Source organism: Passer montanus, unplaced genomic scaffold, assembly GCF_014805655.1.
Source record: "Passer montanus isolate IOZ18808 unplaced genomic scaffold, ASM1480565v1 scaffold42, whole genome shotgun sequence".
NCBI lineage: Eukaryota > Metazoa > Chordata > Aves > Passeriformes > Passeridae > Passer > Passer montanus.
Genome location: NW_024369041.1, coordinates 5,444,520 through 5,465,491, shown reverse-complemented (window position 1 = coordinate 5,465,491; position 20,972 = coordinate 5,444,520). Strand labels below are relative to the sequence as shown.

Genomic DNA, 20,972 nt, shown 5'->3' with positions numbered 1-20,972 from the left:
GTGTGAAGATGATTTGTACATCAATCCAGCACTACACTTGGATGGATATTTATCTGTAAGCCTGGGAGTGTCCCTAAGGAAGTATCAAATGGGACATTTGCAGAACCATTTATAAAACCTTGATAGTACTGGTGAGAGATGAGGAAGCATCCTTGTTGGTGGAGACACATGATTGGGTGCCTGAGTTTTGTGTTTTTAGAAAACAAACAAGCAAAGAAAATGTGTAGGGTAGAATAAAAATCATAGTGGTAGAAAGATTCTGCAGAAAACCTGACATTCTTCTGGTGTTCAACATAACTTGTAACAATAAATGTTGTTCTACAGCAGTGTGCCAGCCATCCTAGGGTATTCAGATCAGCAGTGGTAAGATTCATGGTCCTGAAAGAAAATTTATAATCATGACAAAAATGGAATGAAATCCAATTTCCCCCCCTTTTTACGTATTTTATCTTGAATTGTATCTTATGTGACAGGACTGCAATTAATATCTCTTGAAAACCAGAAGGCTCATTAAATTGGCCTTGTTATGGTCGCTGAGGTGCTGTGCTGCAGCTGAAAGGGATTCCCCCATTATCTGTGTTTGACACATACTCCTAATCTACCAGGCCAATTCTGCTTTATCAAGGGTCTGTCACATGAGGGGAGATAATATTTATTCTGACTTGTACTAGCATAAAAAATGCAGGTTGCATTGGCAGATACAGAACCCTCTGTCAGAACTGGTCACACAGAGCATTTATTGAGGTGTTCCCTTTCTGCAGAGGTGATTCCAAATACAGCCCACTTCACCTTTCACCACTGGGGATCCAGGTCATTCTGGTTTTTAAAACCTCTTCTTTCAAGGAATAGTTATGAAATGAAATCTCACAGCAAGAAGCATCAAAGGGCAAGATAGATACCAATTCTGCAATTTCCTCCACTTTATTGATGAAGAAAAAACAACAAAACTGTCAGTGCTACATATCTAGTTTGCTTTGGAAGCTTGTTACCAATATATTTACTCTCCTTTCTGAGAGGTCATTATATGTGTCACAATATTACCTCATTTGCTGAAATTTTTCTGAACACATGGTTTTGCTTCATATTGATGCTCAGTTTATCAGGGACAATAATTTTCTCTGTTTACAAACTGCTCATAGAAAATGCATGAGGTTTAACTGCTTCAGTCCATTTAGTTTAGCAACACTAATTAACTCAAGGCTTAAGAACCTCATCTGTAAAAGGCTTGCACAGATAATTTCATATTATTACAGTCTTAAGTGCTCAAAAGAAACATTTTTAGCTGTAATGCAGCCTCATATATTTACATGAGAAACCACCTGCCCCAAACCACAATCCAAATTGTCTTATTTACATGTAATAAATTTTGGATAAGAAGCTTGACCCATACAAATTATATATATGTGTGTGTATGTATGTATAACTGATACAAATGATAGACATAATTTTGATTCTTCATTCTTTTCCTTGTATACTTAGAGCATCTCCAACCAGAGGAGGATGCTTCCTTGTCTCCAGTAACACAAAGCATTTTCTGATTTGAGGGAAAAGATAGAAACTGGAAGGAAGGGCTCATGCCAAAAGTTGGAATGATGCTGCAACACCCTGCCCAGGACTGGTTGCTGGAAGAATGCCAGGGAGCTGAGGCAGGAGAGTGTTGTTTGCTATGCAAGTTTTTTAAACATTTGGTTGTTTAAACTTTTCCTTTTCAGCAGTACAATTTCTTGGATTATCAGAGAACACCAACCTGCATTTTGCAACAGACCTTTTGGTACAGCAGTGCCAGCATGTACTGATATTGGCAGGTACTTCAGACATTGAAGCCAGGGGAAGACAGGTATCCTTCCTCCTCAGAAAGAGGTGTGGGAATGTTGCTGGGGTGTGGGATTGCTGCAGATGTTGCCCTCATATCAAGGAGGAAGGTGAGGAGTTGTAAGGGTGTTCAGCCCACATGAAAGCAGATACTGTCCTACAAGTGCCTGGAAAAGATTTTGCAGCAGAGTCCTTATGAGCACAGCTTTGTGCCAGGGCCCTTGGCCTCCCCCTTCCTTTGGTTTTGGTGCTGATGGCTGAAATGCTGGGTGTCCAGGAGTCAGATGATTTCCCAGTCACTATTCTGTTCCTGGAAAAGCTGTTTCTGCTAATGAGGGCCTTATGTTTCTGATTTGCTTCACTATGCAGAAAAGCTTCTACTCAGACTGTAATTCAGAAGACAGCATTTGTCTCCTTCTCCAAGAGATGATTTGACTCAGTGAACTGATGCCAAGAGATTGGGTCCTTTATTTGCTGTTGAGGAGAAAACTTCCCTTTTTTCTTTCTTTCTTCTTCTTCTAAGGCAAAAAGCTCTTTACTATTTCTCTTGTCCCACACAGAATGACGCAGGATTAGTTGTACTTCACAAATTAACAGAGACACAACACTGCATTAGAAAGACTTCAGTCTGATTGTTCTTAGGTACAGTGTGCAGAATGTTGAAATATCATATGGAGACATCATATTTTAAATCAGTTAGTCACAACTTGGAAATTATTAATACAATTTTCAGTCAAAACTTCCAAAACAGATGAAGCTAAAACAAATTGAGGGTTCTGATCACGTAGATAATCTTTCCATTTTGCGTGCTCATCTTCCATGAGCTCCAGTACTGGGTGTACTTCTAACATCGTGTATCTTGATGCACAATTAACAAGCTTAGTATAATGCCATGTTTGTTTATACATGTCTACTTCAGATTTATTAGATGAAATATCCTGAAAGTCAGTGTTGGAAACAGAAAGCATGGAGGTGAGTTTGTTGATTAATAATTGGTTGTGAAGTTGATGCTTCTGCAGATGTAGATCATCAGTTAAGTAAACATCATTACAGACAACAAAATGGTCCTGGTGGGGTATTCTGTGCCCCCTGAAACATAACCAGTCCTATTTGCATAAAGTTCTTGCAGGCTTGTAGAGCTGCTGCCTTGTACTTGCAATGATCTGCTGCACCAGGGCAGTCTGGGGCAGCAGAAACTCCCCAGGCATTGCTGTGCTGGGAGCAGCCAACCCCTGCACCTTGAGTTGAGGGGAGGAACTGCTCCTGCCTCCAGCAGGGCTTGGAGCCAGGCAGACCTCTTAGTTATCCACAGCACCCAGAGCTCACACCTACATGAACTGGAGTTTGCATGGATTATCAGAGCACAGCTCTGCTTGTGCTTTCAAATTTTCATTCATTTTTGTTGCACAAGGTCTTAAGCATTTTGCAAGATGTGGCAGGAAGGATGCAGAAACATGTGGCCATGTTTCCTGCAGTAAGTCTGTCTTTCCCACTGTAGTGGACTGAGGTCTCAAAGGGAAAGTCCAGGAATTGCTAATGGCTGGGAATAATTCAGTTACTTAAGACTGAGTGAGCAAATGCTGAGAAAGTTGTAATTCCAAGCATGATCTGATGCAAGAGGTTGATGTACTATAGGCACTTCTCAACATAATTAGCAAACAACAGTGGCCAAATTCTTTCCTCTGAGTCTTCCTAATCTGAAGGAAAGAATGGAGAGAAGAATCTGCAAAGCTCAGGGATGTGCATTATTCCAAAACAGTGGGGCTAAAAATACAACTTTAAAGGGTTATCTTTCTCTAAACACTTAAAGAGTCTTTCATTTAGAGATCTGACAAATGAGAGAAACGGAAATTAAGATCTCTGCTTGCACTGAGAGCTGATTTCTTGAGGTCAGTGACATTGGGGTCAGTTTTAGCTGATCATGAGGAACTTATGTTTTTTAAAAATAATTGCACAGAGGCATCTCAATATTTTGTTAAAATAATGTGATGGAACCGAATGAAGTGGTTTATCTGAAAATACTGAGGCAAAGTATTTGTGTTTTGAATGTTAGACTGTAGGAGTGAGGCTGGTATTTTGCCAGAAAATGTGATTTTTGGGAATTCTGTGGAAACTTCAAGAGATTATAAACAGAAGCTGACTAGCAAAAGGTATGAAATCCAACACTTTTGTCAGCTGAAAAAGACTTATTTAAGGAATACTATAGATGTCAACAATTGAACAGTGCAGGGAGTGGAAGAGTCACTCCTGTTTATCCTTTAATACTCCTTAATTTCCTTCTGTTCAATCTAAGTATCAAGATGACTGATTTCTAACTGCGCCCAGCAAAAAAGGGATTTGTTTCTTTTCACTCTTTAAATTTTAAGCCTAGTGTGGATTTTTAGAAATGAATGTCTTTATGGAAATTGGCTATGCCAATGGACATAGAATTTTTGAAGGATGGAATTCAAAGAAGTTAGACTTCAATGCAGCACCTTATCTAAATATTCCCCACAGGTAGTTTCATATTCAGCTGACTGCTGCTAAATTATTGCCTCTCCTGGAAACACTGTCCTTATACTTCAGAATATCAGAAATGTTTTCTGGTTTAATTCCTTATACATAAGGAAAAGCCGAATGTGTTCCAATAGGAATAGGACAAGAAAATGGGATGCACATGTGTGAGAAGTTTAACATATGTGTAAGTGCTCAAAGTACTGCAGCCTGTACTAATAAAAAATACAGATTTTTAAATTTTCCATTGCTTTTTCACTCTGAATGGTTGTTGAATGGCTTTCTAGTCCTGTTTGGAAATACATTTTCTTTTAGAGCTTATACAGTATTTCAGACTGCACAAAATATGCAGTTCTTAGTTGTAGAGCAGAGAACAAGTCATTATGCTGGAAAACTACTCTGTCTGCCTGAGTTTTCTCCCAGTTTCTCTTAGCTATTACAGACAGCTTGAAATACCTTCCTTTTTTGCACTTATGCCTATCTTGCATCCATATTTTCTATCCTATAGATCATACTATATTAAAACAGTATGGCAGTTAAAAATGATTGTGGCAATGTATCAAAGTTATTTCAGGAGTAACCTGGTTTTTAATTTTCCATTAATAGATGGCATTTTATAATAAGTTTTTTGGTGTTTTTTTTTTTTTTTCTGGCAGTCATTATTCATCAAAAATTGTGATGAATTGTGAAATATTTTTGTGTATTTCCAAAAGGGTAGCTCAGTGCATTTTTACTGGCTCTAGGCCTAAACTTCAGCAAGTGTGTGATCAAGTATACCGGAAAAATCCTTTGTCTATTGCTAAACCTTATGAAATTATAGATCAAAAGAGTTTTCCTATCTTACAAGGACTGTGGTACCATTCATGGGCTGAAAATGACTGTCAAAGTAATAAAACAACTACTGTTGTCAGGGAAAGATTAAAAGCAGCAGCTGGATTGTACACAGTCAACTTGAAAATCTTTCTCTGGGAAGGTATATGCTTTAGAAAATGATCTGGCTTTTCAGTTGATATGCCATGATTGGCAGCCCTGTAAAATGGCTACTGACACAGGAACTTACAAAAGAAAGAAGCCTTTTTTTCCCCCCCTATAAAGAGCATATTCTGCTTCTTGCCTTCTCCCAGATTGGACTCTGCATTTGGAAGTGAGATGTAAAGCAAGTGTCATGGTGATGATGGCTGCCAGCCTTTCCTCTGTTTTATCCAATTTACCTATACTGGGGTTTTTTTCCTGAAATCATTCCTGCTGTCAGTTTTCTGCAGCTTGTGTTTTAACCTATGCTCATTTTACTGTTACAGTTTTGCTCCTTGAGTTCATCTGTACATTTTGCAATTCTCCTTAAATTCAGTATATTGTCACATCTGTTTCCATGTTATTTTTCCAAGATCACAATCCACTGGAACGGTACCAAATACTTTTAATCTCCATTCAGATTCTCCCATTATCCCTGGTATAGAGGAGTGAATATTTTTAATTGTCTCCATACCTCTAGCCATCCTGCTCCTCAAATTAGCATGTGTACAATCTTTGAAACTTTGTTTATGCGAGGTCAGCATTAATGATTACTTTAATTAATTCCTTTCTTTCCATTTAATTATCTCTCTTCTTTCTAGCCATCCAGATTTTCTTGTTCTTTTGAACCAAGTAGATTATCTTTCTATCTGTATCACAAGATTTGGCCATCTGCCTTTCACTTGGTGATTTTTCCCAGATTGTAGTTGTCTGTGGGGTTTTCTTTCCCGGTATCTTTTTGATTTATATCTATTTCTTAATGTCTTCCCTCAGATATTTCTCACTACATAAAATTAACTCAGAGAGTAGTTTATCTTTCTTGCATCCTGACAACACCATTGGAAATGATCTCAATGGTTTGCCATTGCTTTGCCAAAAGCTTTTTCTCCCTGCTTTCTGATTCCAGTGCTCCTCGTGCTGTAACTTTGGGTTCCACATTCCCCTGTGAGCACTGCTGGACCTCTGCTCACCTCTACTTGGCCAGATTTTCAAATATAAGACGTGTTTGTGTTGTTTTCCCTTAGGGTTATATGCAGTGGAGGTAGGAAATGGACAGCTTTGTTTCACTAGATCCCATTTTTCGTGCACTGGTCTTAAAACCATTTATGTGTTTGGCTTTTGTGGGTCTAAGAATGGGTGTGCATTGCATAATTGGTCACATCTCAAAGCCACTGCTAGTGGCCATGGCAGGCCTGCAGCGTGCCCAGTTTGGGAGCAAGTACAAGTTCCTCTTGCTCATTCATATGCTGGGCTCGGCACACCCTGCCCCAGCTTTGTGTAAGGTCAGCAGTGCTCTTCCTGTCTGTGATGAGGATGGAAAACTTCAGCTGAGAGCCAAAAACTACCATCCCTTCTGAACTTTTGTCAGCGCCCTGCCTGAGATAAACAAGCTCCCACAGTAGGTGACAGTTTCAGAAGGAATGGTGTTCAGGAGAGCTGCTGAGCAGGAGAGCTGCTGGATGCAGCCCCCTGGCACTTAGCGTGCTTCAAACTCCTCTGCCCAAATCCACAAACATCTGAGTGCTTTTGGCTTCTTTTGTGGCTCAAGCTCTAACAGCAGCACCAAGCTTCACCCTTGCTGACCGTGGACCTTCAAAAAGAAAAGAACAATATCTCAAGTTTTTTTCAGATCTTTCTGAAGGGGAAATACAGATAAAAGCAAAGCTCTTTGTGACTGATTTTTTTTTTTTTTCACTATCTACTTGAAAGGCAGTGGGTCAGAATTAAGGCATTTTTGCTGCGGAGGAAACGTGTGGGATGTTGGCTGCAAGCCAGTAGCCACTAACATCCCCGCTGCACCAGGAATACTTGAATGAAGTGGGCGTCAACCTCGGGAGAGCAGGCATTTGGTAACAGACTACCTACATCAGAGGAAAACCTCTTCATTGAGATTCAAGCAGTAAAAATACTGAATGAAGATAAACAGGTTTGGTAGATTCTTCTGAGGGACAGTGAAAATGGAAGAATTATCATCCAGTCTGGAAGATCATCCTCTAAGCTCCTGCGTTTGTCAGGTCCCATTCATCCCGCAGAGAAGAGATCCATACAGTGGCTGACTTTTCTGACAGTATTAAAGTTTTATCTTCCAGTCCTGTTTCCTCAACACAAAGAATGATGAAATAACATCCGGAGCTTTCAGACAGTAGTCCATACTATCGTCAGTCTTCCAGGGCTTTTTCCCAAAACCAGAATAAAAATCTGAAGTGTGTCAAATGCCTCTATAAAATATAATTTATTCAGACACTAATTCTTCTTGTCCAGCTGGATATCCACTGGGAAAAATAAAAGTAATTTCTAGAGTTTCTTTGTATCACTAAATTATGAATCTGAACAATCAAATAGAATACTCCCATTGTTATCTGTCCTAGTTAAACTGACTTGCTGAGTCAGTCACCAGTGCTATCCAGTCCAAATATGAGCACATTTCCCTTGAATCAAGTCCATCATCACAACATGACATCTATGAGACAGTTTCTCTTTCCACCTCCAGTAACATGATAGGTAAGCCACAGATTTTTTTTTGTCTGAAGCTGCAAATCTTGTTTCCAGTGTGTGTAAGGGAAAGGAGATTTCCATCTTATTCCATCACTGAATTATTAGGAAGTAATATATTCATTTTTTTCAAACACTGAAATGACAATGATGGAAAAAAGGAGGGAAGTGTTTTGGGTAAATGTGGGCAATGGACAAAAGTGGCCATAAAAAGACTGAATGGCTAGAATAGAACATCCCAAATATTTTAAAAAGTTCTTCTCCTTGTAGAGAAAATAAATAGATCCTGGATAAGTGACAAAACTACGTCTGTGTAAATCTAAATGTTTACATGGTAATAATAATTTGGATTTTGGATGCAGTTCTCCATGTTGGGTCTTGCCTAATAACACTGAGGTTGCAGAAAGCTAGGGGATCTATGACAGCTGTGTGTGTGACATGGATGAAAAATAAGTGAATTTGAGCAGGATTTGGGAAAACTAGACCCATGAACTGGAGCAGGTCTGCCAAAGTAAGGTAATTATTAGTTTTAGTTTTACTATGGGTAATAGGTTTGTTTTGACAATCTGCCTTTCAAATTCCGGTTTTGGAAATGACCTGCACAAGGTATTTGTGGGCAGTTGATTTGCAATGTCCTACCCCCTGGGCAGAAAGCCTGAGGCAGGGGAAAACAGCTTTAATGCCTCAGGGCTGCAGAGTTCCTGTGGCTGGCAAACTGGAAATCACCAAGCGACCAACAGAGCAGGTCTGGGTGGGTGATGGCAAATGTCTGATAGGAATCAAGCCTGAAGGATTAGGGAGAGAAATGTACTTGCTAGAGCAAAACTAATTGTTGGACTTAGAATGGGTTGGAAAAGTGAATTATGGTTGCAGCTTGAAAAAAGGTGTGAGGCTGACAGGCTGCAGCCTGGAGAGCCCATGGACTGACAGGCGCCATGGAAGTAACAGATGCGAGAATAAATGTGGGTGCCTCTGAGAAGACACAGAACAGAGCTGGGAGTCAAAGTCTGAGATGAGGAGAAAGACCTGGAAGAAAGCTTAAAGGCAGCAAAACAGGAAAGAGTGAAGGAATGATGAGAAGCCTTGGTTGCAATATTGGAAGATACTTAGATTTTTCAGCAAGAAAAATGGTCTGAGGGGTAACATGCTCAGGAAAATGGAAGAAGAAAATGTAACTGTAATGACTTCTTCTGTAAAGAACCCTTCTTTTTCTGAGATCCTGGGGTGGCAAGCAGCAAATTAGCAAATCCTCAAAATTAATTTGGAAAACCACCACAGTATCTGCTCCGAGAGAAAAGTTTAAACTGTCTAACAGAGTTTTTGTAAGGAAAAGGAAAATGTGCCGGAGGGTTCAGAGTTCTTAAGACCAAGTGATGAACCTTTGAAAATAGGATTTTATAATGGAAATGCAGAGATCATTAACTATTGTAAGTACCTCTAAGAATGACACCTCTATAGTAAATTACATTCAAATTAATATAAAACTGTAAAGATTCTCTGACAGCTTTGATTATGTAAGTTGATTTTAGTAGTTAAATGTTGACTTTCTATAATGCATTCTCCAAATATTATACTGAATGCTGCATCATATATAACAATTACCATGTCACAGTGCTATTTTGTGTAAATTAAATTATTGACAGCAATATAATTTTGTATTCACTTTATTATTTTGATCCATTTTTCTGTCAAAATATACAATGACTCTTCACTAGATTTAGAAACCAGAAAAACTCTTTAGATGGTGAAGTATTATTCTCCATACATTATTTTTCCTTAGCCTGTAATGAGATTGGGGAAGGAGGGGGAAGCAACATTTCATTCCTCCTCTGACATTGTGTGTGTTTTTAAACATGTTGTCAACTTGAAATTGTGTTTCAATAATTGTGCTTATCAAAAAGTCTGCAAAGTCCGTGGCAGGCCTGGTCAGGCTGTCCAGGCATGTGGCAGAGATGCTGTTTTTAGTGTGCTCCAGCACAAGCACTGTCCTCAGTCACAGCATGGAATATGATGTGGTTATGAGCATATGTTATTATTATAGATTGGACTTGATCATCTCCAAGGTCTTTTCCAACCTAGTTGATTCTTTGATTCTGTGAGTCTATGATTATTCAGTCTAGCTTTAAGGAGCTGCTATTGTACATCCCAGGGTGAATACTTCCTGTGCCTTTTATGAGTTAAGGTAAAAAACATCATCTGTGTGGAGCAGCTCTTTCTTCACACCTTCTTTTTCCATGTCCTTTTGGGGGCTGGGGTGTGAGTATGGCAACAGTGATTGTCCATCCTTGGATGCCTGGAGAGTGCTTGCAGGCTGTGGTTTTAACTACTTGTAATGCAGCACTTAGGGTTTTCTCATTCACCTTTCTACAGATGCACAGCCTGTGGGCTCCTTGTGACCTGCACAACACTGGAATGCAGGAATTGGAACACAAGCTCTGTCTTCCTGCTGGATCTCAGCTCTTCTCCAGGCAAGTACCCTGACCCCCAATATGAAGACAGTGCAGCTGGCTCACTTCACATAAAGCCCAAAGCCTTAGTCATAAAGACATGGGGAGGCGCTGAGAGTGGCCCTGAGACATGGTTTTGGGTGCTGTCCTGTAAGATTAAAGAAATGGGCTGAGATGCTTTTAGCCAGAAAAAAGGACTGAATCCAGCACATCACATACCATGAGCAAGGACTCTGGGTAGAAAAATTCCCTCCATTCTGAGTGGTGCTAGAAAGATACAGAAAATGCTTATTTTCTCAGCTTCTCCAGACCAGGGAGGGTGGGGTGCACATCTCAGTGGGGTTTGGTTATGGCTTAGGTACAACCAAGCCATAGTTACATCCTATATCTGCTCAATTATAAAATCAAAGACACATTGCACTCCTGAGAGCCTGGGAAGCAGTTTCTGGTCCCTGGGCTAGTGAACGCAGAGTTGTTTGCAGCCACACAGCTGTGGGCTAACTACCTCTTCAGTAAACTGGCCCAGGTCTGTGCCCTGAATGCCCTGTGAGCCTTAAACTAAAGATTATTTTTCAGATGCTCTTTGCAGTTTTTACTCAGCTGCACTGAGCATGTGGAATCAAGGAGACTGAGAGGAAAGCTGCAAGTTGCCAGCATGGCAGGGATGGGACAGGGGATGGAGAGGTAACAGGGGAGGGTACTCTGAGTTCACCATTTTAATCAGTGTTCTGTAAATATGCCAAACCTGATTTGTCTGTCATCCTCAGGTTGGGAACACATAAATAAAAGATATGTCCTTTCTATGGCAGCACAAAATTGCAAAAACTCATCTGATACCGATCAAATGCACTTAACCATTGCACATGCACTTAATTCAGTATGAAATGTTATTACATTGTTATGTCTGCATGCACTAAATTCCCTTGTGCTCAGTTTTAAGGGACAGAAGCCCAGAGACACTTGGCAATCTCTCCTGGGAATTGCTGCTAATGCTGAGAGTAGATGGTGCTTCTTAGCCTGGGTCATTCATTTTTCCCTTTGCTTAGGCTGTTTGTTGTTGGTCTACACTGCACATTCAAGATCTGCAGTGTGGTGGCAGTAGTAGTAGTGTGAACATGGAAAAGAATCTGTTTGCTTGAAGACTGATCTGTTTTTATATTAGTCTGATAGAAAAGCGTTAGAGATCTGTCAGCCTTGCCCTCCTAAGATACTGGTATTGACTTATATTCCATAGGCAAACTGAACTTATTTACAATTATTGCAGACACCACTGTTGAAGTACCAAGTCAAAATGACCATTTCTGTTAGCTGGAACATTTGTAAAATGCCAGGAAATCATCAGTGGGTAGAGGAATTACTTTTTTCTAGTTTCTTGTCTAACATTGACAGTCATCTCTCCTTTAGATGCTTAACTTGTAAGGAAAGATCTTGTTTTTGCACTTTTCTGCATGTAATTTCATGTATCTTCCCCTGTATGAAGCTGTTTGACACATTAACACATTACAGGAGTAGAGTACTAAGAGAACCAGCTTCATTTGGGAGTAGACAAATAGACTTGGGTCTTTCTATGGTACAAGCTAAGCCATGATGCTGATTTTTTTATTTGGTCTAATTTCTTGTTTGATCTGCCAGTGTGGGAGTTAATTGTGTAAACACAGAAATATGGGAGATAGGGAGAAATACATTCTGTGCTGCCCTGTTCGGGTGGCTCTGTTTCTTGCTGGCTTTGTTAATGTGTTGCTTACAGCAGCTTAAATGGCAGGGGGGATGAGGAACAGTTGGTGATGAGAAGGAGTTAATGTGAGAAGACATGAAGAAATCATATTGCATGGTAGGAAATTGTTCTTCCCAACATAATTCTGTGCTAGCCCGTATAAGTGGGACTCTATAAGAGTACCCTGTGACTACACCAGGAGATGCAATGACATTAAGTTCAGGTGTTAAACAAATGTGTAACCAGGTTCACCTAATTTTGGCATCTGAGATGTTAGGTGGCAGTCATTCCTCTTGATGTCTGAGAGCGCAGACATTGTGGTGATGAGCTAGATCTCTGTTAGCACCTCAGGTTACTAACCTGGAGAGAGGAACTATGCACAAAAGGAGGATTTAAAGCTTCAACAGAGCAAACAAGAACTAACACCTGATTAAGTTATCCTGAGAATTGGGAAAAATGAACCTGCTGGGCAGGTATTCCCTAACGATGCTGTTTTGACTTTACTAGCCTGTCTTCTCAATGTACCCTCTATTTATTCAAAGAAAATCATCTGCTCCTCTCAGTTATTTCAAAGTAAAGTCACAAGAATAGCTTGTTCCCACTCTATTCCAAATATAGATGTTGGCAGCAATTGCTTAGATAAGGGAGAAGGAAAGGAACTACCAAGGAAGAGGAAAGACAGGAGGAGGAAGAGGGAAAAGAGAGCTGAGAAGGTTGGACAAGGGAGTAGAAAGAGAGACATGAATGAGAAGGGAGGTGAAAGAACAAGGACAGTACATCACAGCAGAGAAAACAAATCAAAGACAGCAACAACCTCCTGTGAAACAGGTGGAGTAACCCAAATATAGGACGAAAAGGACCATGCCTGCTCTCAGGAGAACCTGGGGTTTTAGCCTTGAAAAGCAACCAAACTGTAAATAAAATCACATCAAATTTTTTTGTTTGCTCAGATTGTAGAGGTTACATGATCAGAAAACTCAAGCTAACTTATGCCACTTAAAAATCTGGCCCGAGAAATTTTAAAACAAAACATGTTGCTTATTTTAATCTCGTTGGGGGGTGGGTGTTTGTTTGTTTATTTAATTCTCTGCTGCAATAAAATTTGCTGTCTGTTCTGACAAAAAGCCATCCAGTGGGTAACTTTGCTGAAAATGAATCTGAATCCCCTTGTCCTAAAGAATTCACAGTTAGGATGGTCTTCTGGTGAAACTGGAGCATGTAGGCATACCCTCAGGATCAGGAAATAAATGCAGATAAAAACTAAGGAAAAGCCAGAACCACACATAGATTGACTTACCCGGAGCAAAGATCTGAGTGTTTTCATGGCTGAAGGCAGACTTCTTTAAGACCAAAACGGAGAGAAATGAGACATAAATGGAAACAGGTTCTGAGAAGTGGCACATAGAGCAAATGCAAACAAGTGCTTGGAAATGTAGAAGTCATGTAAGTGGCTCCAGCTTCCTTGGAGAGATGGAAAGTTTCTGGGAAACACCCCACAGAGTGTTCTCTATCTCTTCTCAATAGCAAACTGCTTGGAAAATTGTGTTAGAGGTTTGCTTTCCCTCCTGGTTTGCTGGAGAGAGATGTTATACCTGACTTGTCACCTGAGGATAAAAAGCTATGCCCAGTTCTGAAGACACTGTTTCCTATAAAGTGAATGTGTCCAGAAACCCTTCTGACAGGCTTCCTAAGCACTCAAACACTAGGTCAGGGGACCAAGAGAACTGAAAATGTGACTCTTGCTGCACTTGTTTTATTTCAGTCCTTCAAGGAAGAAGGCCACTTGCATCAGGAAGGGGTGTGCTCAATTAGTCTCTCTCTGGACTGAAGGCCCAGCCATGGGACAAGGCAGTGTTTACACAAAACACAGGAGGCACGTTAGACCAGGAAATACAAGGGTAAGTAAAACTAGTTTCAGAAGAAAGGACTGGAAAGTAAAGCTTTTCAGGCAGACTATCACTATTTCGAAACAAAGTTGTCATTATTTTGAGTCTTATCTCATGAATGACATGTGTATCCCAGTAATTTTCACAGCTGAGAAGCAACTTTTTTTTTCCCTTGTTCTTTTTTTTTTTTTCTTTGTCCCCCCAGCAAGCAGCATGCAGAGCTGATATTTTAGCCTTTCAGCAGGGATGCCCTCTGTGGCTTGCTCTCTCTTCACTGCAGTACGTGATCCCCCATCGGCACTGTTGGCGTTGTGGGGGTCACAGGCTGTGGCCGGGATCTCTGACTCAACAGGGCTCGAGTCTCCCTAGAGGCAGCACGAGTGTGATGAAAACCTTTAGCGGTGCTGTTATACGGCGAAACAGCAGCAGAACTCAGGCCAAGGCATCGCTCTTTGCTCGGCTGCTGTCCTCGCTGGCTCCCGAGAGCGCCTTTCCCCAGGAGAGGGCAGTGGAGCCCGCACACGCTCCCGCTCCCCTCCCCTCAGCCGCGGGAGCATCCGTTCCCTCGGGTGTTCCCTGGCAAACTCATGGAAGTAGGACCACGGATTTTATATATACGCTAGGAACCGTGTACAGGAACATCTAGGAAATTTTCTGTGTTTATTAACGAGAATAAGTTTTGAGCAAACAAGTTCGTTGTTGGTTTTATTTGACTGGAAGTTTTCTCTGTCACACATAGTTGTTCACAGCCACACAAACTTAAACTAGTAGTTTATTGATTCCACATGGGTTTATTAATTCCTATAGCCCGAATTAGAAAAAGTTATTGACATTTAAATAACCCTTCAGAATGCTGCTACTGCTATCCTAAGCCAAGGACTCACAATAAAGTTATTTACTTATTTCAAATTTACAGGCACTCATCCTAAGACAACAAGCAGCCTTGGCTGAAAACCACAGAGTGGTTTCAAGGTACTGTAATTAGGGCAGACTGGGATGCCTTCTCAGCTCTTTAACCATCCCCTTCCCCGAGCATGCCAGCAGTCAGCCAGATGTTTTCTGTAAGTTCATGTTTACAGCAGGTTTCCCTGGCTGGATTCCAGGTGTTGGTGACTGGCCAGTGCAGACTCAGAGCCTGTGAGGGGCAGGCAAGGCAGACTAAAGGGAAGTGGCTTTTGCCAGCAGCCTGGGAGTCCAGCAGACACCCCTGGCCAAAACAGAAGGTGAAAGAGTAAACAAGCATTTCTTCCTGCGAGGGCATGACAAATCTTTCCCCAGTGCAAAGGGACAAATTTAGGAAAATGAAATTCAGCTTTGGAGAGAAGGTTTTCTCTTTTACATGAAACATTAAAAACTCACCAACCCAAACATGAATCTAGCCCATACTTAGGACAGACATTCTTTGCTGTTGTCAGGGTCATTCATCTCCAATCTGTAAACATCTCCCTGTTCCCAAATGACTTCCTACTCCCTAGGGCACCTGCTGAGCTGGGGCCACCTTAACCCTCCTGAAAGCAGCAGGATGCAGAGTGGAAGCAGCAGGGTGTGTTTCCCATGCAGGCCTGTTAGCACAGGAGGTCGGGTGAGTTTTGCTGCAAAAGCATAGTAACCCCCTGGAGAGATGACTCAAATGTGTGATGCTAAGCTGGTTAAATGTGTTGCCAGCTCCACAGATGATAAACTGCCTTTTCTTCCTCAGCCACTCTCAACTCAGGTACACAGGCAAAGATGATTTTATTTCTACAACTCCTGTCTCAGGTACTGGTGGTAGAGAATGACTGCAGGAAAATATACCCACAGTGCAATGTCACCTAGCAGCTTGTTAAGAGAGTAAATACAGTAAATCCAAAGGGGCCCGGCTTCAGAGAAGTTGGGAATAGGAGAGAAGCTCTGCCTTTCAGCTCTGAACCATCCTCAATCACTGCTATAGCCACTAAGAGGTCAGGCATATTTGAGGCTCTTGGTGTGATCGGGGATTTGGCAATTTGCACCAACAATCTGTCACTCATATGAAGCCACGTGGTTATAGGAACCACAGAAGTCATGAGGATATTTCTGCATGTAAGGGTCATCAACATCAGTGTGAGCTGGACAGTCCAACCTTCAGAGTCTGCTGTAATCAGCCAAATGGGGATCAAAGGTACAGAGCACATGCAAAGCAGTACAGCAAGGATATCTGAAAAGGGCCCAGAAACATTTGAGTTTCATCTGTCAACAACTTCCTGAAACTGAGCATTAAGTATGCTTCCATCTTGCCCCACACCAGATCCAGCTGCCATTGAGACAAAGCCCCCATTGAAAGATGCCGAGTGATTTGATTGTCCCTGAAAAGGCTGGAAATCAGACACAATTTATTCTATTCTTAAGAAGCCTTTTAAAATTAACCAGCCAAGTCAACTACAGTAGTATTCCACAGGTGAAGTTAAATTTTATTTGTGTTGGTCTTTCATTCAGTCCTTTTCCATAGTGGAAGAATATTAAATTAGCCAAGTTAGTTCAAAGCTAGAGTTGATTCATGGGGGGATTAAGGTGGGGTGTGAAACCTTGGTTCTCCTTTCTTCTGTGTGCATTATGATTTAGTGTTATCAGTGGGCATATGGTATTTTGGATTAATACAAGATGATGTAGAATATCTATAAGCCCTAAATCTGAGATATCTGCAATGTTTTGCAGTAAGGAGGGTACTGCACTTAGAGTTACTGTTTCTCAAATTCATGTAAAGTAACTCACCCCACTGCACAACAGATTCCAATATTTTGTTCTTTCATAGTAGCGATTAGACCAATTATAGCTCAGCTGTAACAGAAAGGTACAATACAATTGCTCCTACTTTTCAGTCAAATTTCCCAGAACCTGTCTCTCTGTCACACTTTTAAATTTTACTTTTAAATTGAGGTGGTTTTTTTAAATGAAAATATCTAGAATCCCACTGAAAGCTTGCTTTCAACTAAATCTCATATGTCAAACTGTATTGGCTGTACATTAAGTGCTAGAGAGGACTGGTAACAAAAATCTACGTTAAAACCCACTGTTACATATTTACTAATTACTGTGCATACTTCCCTGATCTCTCATCAAGGCAAATATCTGGCTTTATGCCTACTATTCCTTAACAAATGCCCCTAAAACCTTTATTTTTCCAGGGATGCTGCTGTCTAGGACTCCGTGGTGTGATGGCTGGACAAGTAATGAACCTGGAGCATCACCAAAGCAGTGACCTAGAGGAACTGAAGGAGCCTTTCTCAGCTGGGGTGTGAGGTGTGGCATGGATAAAGAGGGCTCTGAGAGACACTGTGACAGTGCTTGGGAGCCAAGGCAGCAGGTAAGTCTATACCCCACAGGGATGCCCGAGCACACCCCTCTTCTGCGGCACAGGCTGTAATGTATTAGACCTGTAAACATTGGTAGCTGCAGTCAAAAATGAAAGCAAAGAGTTTTCAGCTTTCCTATGTATTCTCTGGCTTGTTGCTTTGGAACAGGAATGCACTGTCATAATATCTCTCATATGTTGCCATGTCTTGCTGCTGCTTGGGTTGTCAATGGGTTGTTTTTTTTCGCTGCAGACTATTGAAAAAGGGCCTCGCACGCTACAGACCATATGTGAGAGTTGCTTTCCTAAATGCAGTAATAAACAGCCACGAGATGAAATATCCCCAAGTAATGAGATTAGTGACACGGGATACAGCTTTCAAAAATAATTACATCTGACACCCTCATCAGCAAGAAGATGTAGGGGCTGCAAGCTCTAAGCTTGGGAACAGCATATGAAAGATTGGCTTCTCCTGGGAAGGGAGGCACAAGGGAGGTTATTTTTAGTACTTTGGAGGAAAAAAAAAAAAAAAGCCAGAATTTAAGCACTCTTTGGTTTGATACCCTCGTTATGGAGGAGATCATGGAGAAATAAAGCAAAAGCGGCAGTGGAAATGTCACTGAGGATGGAAACTGTGGGAGCACGAGGCTGAACTGAGCAAAGCAGGAGCGGCAGGGTCAGAACGGAACGAGGTGGGGCGGGGGAGACACTCCTGTCCCCCCTCCCGGTCCCGTCCTCGCTTGTGCCCGTCGGTACAATAACAACCCAGCGACGGCGGAGCAGGCGGTTCCGTTTTCGCGGCGGTATATATAGATCAGACACTTTCCAAAACAAGCAGCGCCGCCGAGTCGCTCTGTTCGGCGGCTCTTTCCACCCGTAATTCAGAAAAAAAAAATTTATTATTTAAAATTACTTTTTCTTTGACAAAGGAGAAGCTCTATTCCGTGCATGCGGCTGTTTCCTGACCCGCCGCCGGTTTGCGGTTACAGGCTGCTGAGAAAGTGAGCGGGGTCTGGCGGGGCGGCCCCGGGACCTCCTCTGCTTTTCCGAACCTTTTTAAAATTTTTCCGGAACAAGCCCTAAAAAGGCAGGCGGGGCGGGGCCGGATCCTCGCCTTTTTAGGACAAGGGCCCCGCCACCGGAATACCCCCCTGGGCGGCGCGGCGGGCGGCGGCGGGGGCCGAGCGGGGCGCGGGGCGCGGAGGGTGCGCGGGGCGGGGGGCGGGCGCGGGCCGCCGGGTCCCACACGCGGGCGCCCACGTGACCGCCGGGCCCCGTTCCTCAGTCCTTATATGGGCAGTGACGTCCCGGGCATTCAGGGGGCCCCCATAAATAGTTACCGCCAGACTTGTCCTCCAGCGCGAGCTGCGGCGGGAGCGCGGCGCTCCCGGGGCACCGCGGGCCCCATGATGACCGCCAAGGCGGTAGACAAGATCCCGGTGACCCTCGGTGGGTTCGTGCACCAGCTCCCCGAGGCCATTTACCCGGCGGATGACATCTCCGCCGCGCTGCCAACTTCGGTCGCGATCTTCCCCAATGCCGACCTGGCAGGGCCGTTCGACCAGATGAGCGGTGTGGCAGGAGGTAAGCGGAGCCCTCGCAGGTGCGGGCCGGGCCGCCCGCGGAGAGCGCCGGGGCGGCGGAGACTCGGGGCGGCGGGCGGGGGACGGGCTGGGACGGGGCGCCGGGACCCTCTCCGGGGCTCTCCCGCCGCCCGGCCGGGTCCCCGCCGCCCCTTCGCGGCAGCCCTACCTCCGCACCCAGTTCGGGGGGGAAAGTTGCAGTCGGCGCGGAGCCCCCCTGCCTCCGGAGCGCAACATGTGCGCGCCGCAGCCCCGCGCCGGGCCGGGGCGGGCGGTGGCTGGGACCGGTGCCGGTCGTCCGGCGGGTGGCGGCGCGGAGGGCTGACCTGCTCCTTGCCCCCCCAGACGGCATGATCAACGTGGACATGGGCGACAAGCGGGCCCTGGACCTGCCCTACGGTGGCGGCTTCGCGCCCAATGCCCCGGCTTCCCGAAATCAGACCTTCACCTACATGGGCAAATTCTCCATCGACCCGCAGTACCCTGGCGCCGGTTGCTACCCCGAGGGCATCATCAACATCGTGAGCGCGGGGATCCTGCAGGGGGTCAGCACGCCCTCCTCCGCCGCCTCCTCCGCCGCCTCCTCCGCCTCCTCCGCCGCCTCCTCGGCCACCGCCGCCTCCGCCACCTCCCCCAACCCGCTGGCCGGGGCCCTCGGCTGCACCATGGCACAGGGCCAGCCAGCCGACCTGGAGCATCTCTACTCTCCTCCGCCGCCGCCCTACTCGGGCTGCGGTGACCTGTACCCGCAAGACCCCTCCTCGGCTTTCCTGCCCGCCGCCGGCGGCGGGGCACTGCCTTTTCCCCCGCCGCCCTCCTACCCCTCACCGAAGGCGGCGGCGGCCGACGGCGGGCTCTTCACCATGATCCCCGAGTACGGCGGCTTCTTCCCGCCGCCTCAGTGCCAGCGGGAGCTCCACGCCGGCCCCGACCGCAAGCCCTTCCCCTGCCCCCTCGACTCGCTCCGCGTCCCGCCGCCCCTCACGCCGCTTTCCACCATCCGCAACTTCACGATGGGGGCGCCCCCGGCGGGCGCCGCCCCCGGCAGCGCTCCCGGCAGCGGCGGGGGCGAGGGTGCGGGCGCCCGGCTGCCCGCCGGCGCCTACAGCCCGCACCACCTGCCGCTGCGGCCCATTCTGCGGCCCCGCAAGTACCCCAACCGGCCCAGCAAGACGCCGGTCCACGAGCGGCCCTACCCGTGCCCCGCCGAGGGCTGCGACCGCCGCTTCTCCCGCTCCGACGAGCTCACCCGTCACCTCCGCATCCACACGGGCCACAAGCCCTTCCAGTGCCGCATCTGCATGCGGAGCTTCAGCCGCAGCGACCACCTCACCACCCACATCCGCACGCACACCGGCGAGAAACCCTTTGCCTGCGATTTCTGCGGTAGGAAGTTCGCCCGTTCCGATGAAAGGAAGCGGCACACCAAGATTCACCTGCGCCAGAAGGAACGAAAAGGAGCCGCCGCCGCCGGCGGGTGCCCGCAACCCGGCGGCGGGAGCGGCACCGCCGCCCTGGCCCCCTGCGCGGCGCGGACGCGGACNGGAGCGGCGGGTGTACATAGGGGCTGCGGCGGGAGGATGGATGCATGCAGTGCCGTCGTGGTGAGGTGTCCTTGGTGCCTTGTGTGGTGTAGAGCCCGGTCCCCTGTCTGCATGTGGGGGGTGCCTTACCGATCCGCTCCGACGACAGCGGCGACACCGAGACCGGAAAGTTTTTCCCTCCCTGGTTTTAGTATGGCTGTACATTTCTGCCTATTAATATTGGGATTTTTTTTTTTTTTTAGAGACTATATTTTTGTACGCACTGGTTTGGGGTTTTGGTTTTGTTTTTCTTTTTGGTGACTTAAAAGTGTTCCGTTTGTAGTAGGACTTGGGACAGGATGTAAATACTCGGGCTGGGACCGGCGCCCGTGGTCGGCCGGGACCCAGCGCGCCGCAGGTAACACGAATAATGCACAACCACTAACGGGGGCTGGAAGGAGAGGGGGGGGTATCTTTCTGGCCACTCTGTAAATAAACTTTTCGACAATAGGGTAGGTGCTTACAAAGTTTATAAAAGACGACAAATAAATCTCTTAATTATGCTAAATTGACATCTTTATTTCCGTAGGTTCCCTGGCCTGACCCAGGGAGGGGGTGTTCCCCGCCCGTCCCCGACCCGTGCCGCGTCCCGGGGTCCGGGACGGACTGCGGGGCAGCCCGGCCGGGGTCCGACGGGCGC

The 20,972-nt window shown here is 45.0% G+C and overlaps 1 protein-coding gene and 1 long non-coding RNA gene across 2 annotated transcripts; both read left to right on the top strand.

Moving 5' to 3' along the window:
• Window positions 1-13,759: 13,759 nt before the first annotated feature.
• LOC120507274 lies at window positions 13,760-17,590 on the top strand. Its single transcript, XR_005628710.1, has 3 exons — window positions 13,760-13,868; window positions 14,773-14,828; window positions 17,000-17,590. It is a non-coding gene; the product is annotated as an uncharacterized LOC120507274 (long non-coding RNA).
• An 802-nt stretch (window positions 17,591-18,392) lies between these two features.
• EGR2 (early growth response 2) lies at window positions 18,393-20,790 on the top strand. Its single transcript, XM_039719634.1, has 2 exons — window positions 18,393-18,750; window positions 19,095-20,790. Exons 1-2 carry the CDS (start codon window positions 18,459-18,461, stop codon window positions 20,591-20,593), a joined length of 1,791 nt encoding a protein of 596 aa, XP_039575568.1. The 5' UTR covers window positions 18,393-18,458; the 3' UTR covers window positions 20,594-20,790.
• Window positions 20,791-20,972: the final 182 nt, after the last annotated feature.